Genomic DNA, 3804 nt, shown 5'->3' on the forward strand with positions numbered 1-3804 from the left:
GTCTGAGTGGAACACAATTAACTGCAATGACCTTATTAATGTCATAAAACTGATTTCAGCCCTAGATTTACCCTAAACCTAATGCTAATACAAACTGTAACTGTGCACTTAGTCTTGACCTTCTTTTTTAAATGTTCTGAGTCTCAAATCCAGATTATTTTCTCAAAGAAATCCCAATTGGTTTGATATCTTAATTTTGGAGTACTTTTCTTGCAGTATGTTGTCTTTTCCCTGTAAGGACACGAGTACAAAGGCACCCACACACACTCGCAGAGTAACACATCTTTGTCATACTAATTGTGTAAAGAGACAGGCCAAGATTCCAACTCAGTTACCATGGCTTAACTTCCCGTAGCTGTGTGAGACTCTTCTCTAGTGGCTGCAACCCACAATACTCGCTTTGTTTTGTCCACATGTACGTACGTGTGTGTGTGTGTGTGTGTGTGTGTGTGTACTGTAAGTGTGTGGTTGTGTGCCTGGGGGGGCAAATGTTGGCAAGGCCATTCAAAAGCTGTTCATCTGTGGATTGCCCTCAGAGAAAGACTAAGAAGATGGAGTGTGTGTCTACCTGAGTGTGTGTGTGTGTGCGTGCTCTTGTACTTCTGTCCTTGCAAGGACCTATTTCAGTTTAAGGCCCTGAGAGTGGGCGTTTTAACTTTGGCTTCAGGGTTGAGATTAAAATTACATGTAGGTTACGATGAAGGGGTGGGGTTAGGTATGTACTGTAGTTGTGATCAAGGCTTCGGGGATACATGATGTCAGTGAGGGTCCTCAAAGGTAAAGGTGAGCAAACGTGTGTGTTTGAAGCTTTCAAAGCAGGCCAGAAGAAATAGAATGCAGACTTTGCATGTGTGTGTTCATGTGAAATGAAAGTTGAAATAGCTGTAGATCCTTTAACTCTGATGAGGACATTAAAGTCACTTTTATCAAGCAGTACACATGTAATCACTAAAAAGTAGTGTTCTAAAATAATAAGTTTCTTTAGTAGTTACACAATGGATTCAACACATTTAAAATACTTTTAAAACAGATAAATTTGATGCAATAAAACACATTAGGCGAATGAAGTTCAGCACATTTTTGCCACAATGACAGAAATGACTGCTGATCTGCGTTTTTTAACATATCTCCTCCAGTGGGCCATATTTTGTGCTATTTTTCCATTATGCCTACTTATTTTAAAATAAAAAAGTCTCCTTGGATTAATTATGATTGTACCTTGTCTGCAATATTAATGTCAGAGATTCTTTGGCATTACAGTTGATCTGTCATAGTTCATCTGAATCAGTTTGTTTTGCTCTTTTGGGGATTTCTAAGTAGATGGACAAACCAGAACAAAAAAAAAACTTGTGCAAACAGGATCTGCTCTCTCATAACATCTCTCCTCCTCTTTATTTTTTCATGTCTTTTCTTCCTGCTACCCCTCTCTGTGAGTTTTCTCTCCTCTTTTCATCATTGTGCCTTTGAGCTCCTGCCTCTACACTAATGTAAACCTGCTTTTATCCGCTGTGCTCTATTCGGTCTTTCCTCCTTCCATCCCCCTTTTTCCTCCTCTCTCTTCTCTCTTCTCTCATCCTCTTTCTGTCTTTACCTCATTAAATTTCTGCTTTCCATTGACCTTGGATTATTTCGGTATAGCCATTTTCTTTCTTTCTTGTTAGCATCTCTGTCAGGCTTTCTTTCTCTCCCCCCTTCCTCCCATCCCAAATATTTCTGTCTGCCATATTTTTAGATTTTCTTCCACACAGCGTGAGTTTTGTCATCCTCCCCCTCTCCTCCACCCCCTTCGTTCCCGCTTTTCTTCACCTTCCCCTCCACCCTCACCTCCCTGTCATCTCATGTCTCTCCTCCCTCCCTTTTCACCCGCTGCTGCGCACCTTCGACTCCTCTTCATTTGCATCTTCCTCCCTTCTGCCTTTCACCTTTACTTATTTACACTGTCAGACTCTTCATCCCGATGTTCCTCCGCTTATTGCCTTCCTCTCTCTCTACCTGACACCTTTATCTTCCTCCTCTCTTTCTCACTTCCTGTCTTCTTTTCTTTCTCCCTTCTCACCACCTCTTCCTCCTCCCTTTATTTATTACTCTCCTCATCTTCTCCATCCATTCATCTCTGTCTAACCCTTTACTCAGAGAAAAAGGACTTTCTGCCAAGGCAATTTAGCTGGATCACAACCCAGACATAACTCACCGTCCACACCTACCTCTATTCTCCCTTGTCCCTCCCTCCTAGAGTTCTTTCTCCAACCTGCGTAATAGTTTTGTTTACCCCTTTTGTCTATTTCCTGCATTTAAGCAACCCCACATTAACCTGTCACTTTTCTTATTTATCCTGTCTGTTGGAATGAGCTCCCTTAACAGTTTGGGAAAAGAGTAAATTGGTAAAAGTAGGAGGGAGGACCAAGGGATATGGGGGATGGATGAAGAAGGGGTGAGCCAGGTGCTGCTTAAAATTCTTGGGGAAAATCTAAAAGGCATTGGAGCTGAACTGACAGGAGGAGAGGAGTAGGAAGTGAAAAAGCTCAGTTTCATGAGCTCTAATTCATGAAAAATAATGTGATACCATGTTGATCCTGCAAATATAATTCCCCTTTCTCTCACTTCCCTTCATCAGAGGTCAGAGGTCAGGCAGGCAGGGGGGATGTAACATAAGATCCTATCCTGTTGAATTATGGGAACTGTAGGACCATTTTTAAGCTTGACCCATACGAGTGACTAAGCGTCCGGATATCTCAATCTCTGTTGCTTTAATTTTTGATGATTCTTTTTAAAATCTGTCTCTTGTGAGTCCCCTAACTTTTATAGAAGTGCAATATTAAATTTCCAGCGTACCCTTTCAGATTCCCTCTAATTTAAGGCTGTCTGCAGCCAAGAGGTCACCCTGCCATCCACATCATAGGGAAAATCAGCTTGCCATCAATTTGGTGTACAAATGACCTAAAGCATGGAAAGTGGAAGAAATGAATTTGGAAAGATGGAAGGAGGGGAAGATAAAGACGGATGTCTTCATTCACGACTTAATAATGCACTGAGGACAGAAGTGATGGAGAAAGGGAGTGAGGGAATGATGTGAATATGCATTTGTGTTATCGTCAGTATATGTTGGAATTTATTCACTGTCACACATATAGAGCACAGTGAACCTGTACTGTGAACCTGTTTGGACTCGCATTACTGCAGGAAGGAATTAATTTCCCCCTTCTTGATCCCTCTGTTAATCAGAGGGCATTTGTGTGTACACGTCAAAGGCAAAATGAACTGTGTGTGTGTGTGTGAGAGAGATAGGCTCAGCAGGGCCAGTTTATTCTTAGCCTTTCTCTGACCTGCAACTCAGCACAGAGTCGTAGCCAAGACACAGACAACTGTGTGTGTGTTTATTTGACTGTGTGTGCGGTCCTCTCCCCTGGCTGCTCATTATAAATTTCAAACAGGTGTCGCCACCAAACTGTGCCGACGCCTGTTCAATTACTGCCTTGCCGTGTGTGTGTGTGTGCACGCGCGCTTCCTTTACATAACAACCCACCTCCAACGACCAAAGTTTTTTTCCCAAAGAGTACTAAAAACTAAAATATGTCACCTTGAATATGAAGCTAACCATCACTATCGGTTTCTGTCTATTTCTAAAGGTTTCACACAACAACATTAGAGTATTTGAATGTTAAGACCCTAAGACCCTTCTCCTCAATCTATCTGTTACAATGATAATGGAGGCAGATTTAACTTTAAGGTTTATAGAAATTTTTGAAACAAGGGTTTTATGATTTCTGGCAAAGATAGATAGATTTTGTCGCATATTGCTAACTA

At 41.5% G+C, this 3804-nt stretch overlaps 1 protein-coding gene across 1 annotated transcript in view; it reads left to right on the top strand.

The window, feature by feature from the left end:
* LOC118338428 (sodium/calcium exchanger 3-like) overlaps window positions 1–2256 on the top strand; it is a gene marked incomplete at its 5' end in the record, with an annotated part of 11312 nt that extends 9056 nt beyond the window's left edge. The window contains 1 exon segment of the mRNA XM_035675728.1: window positions 2234–2256. Coding sequence (XP_035531621.1) covers window positions 2234–2256 — 23 coding nt within the window.
* Between the last annotated feature and the right edge of the window lie 1548 nt (window positions 2257–3804).

The sequence above is a fragment of the Morone saxatilis genome, unplaced genomic scaffold (genome assembly GCF_004916995.1).
Source record: "Morone saxatilis isolate NCDOM2014 unplaced genomic scaffold, NCSU_SB_2.0 Contig4, whole genome shotgun sequence".
Lineage (NCBI taxonomy): Eukaryota > Metazoa > Chordata > Actinopteri > Moronidae > Morone > Morone saxatilis.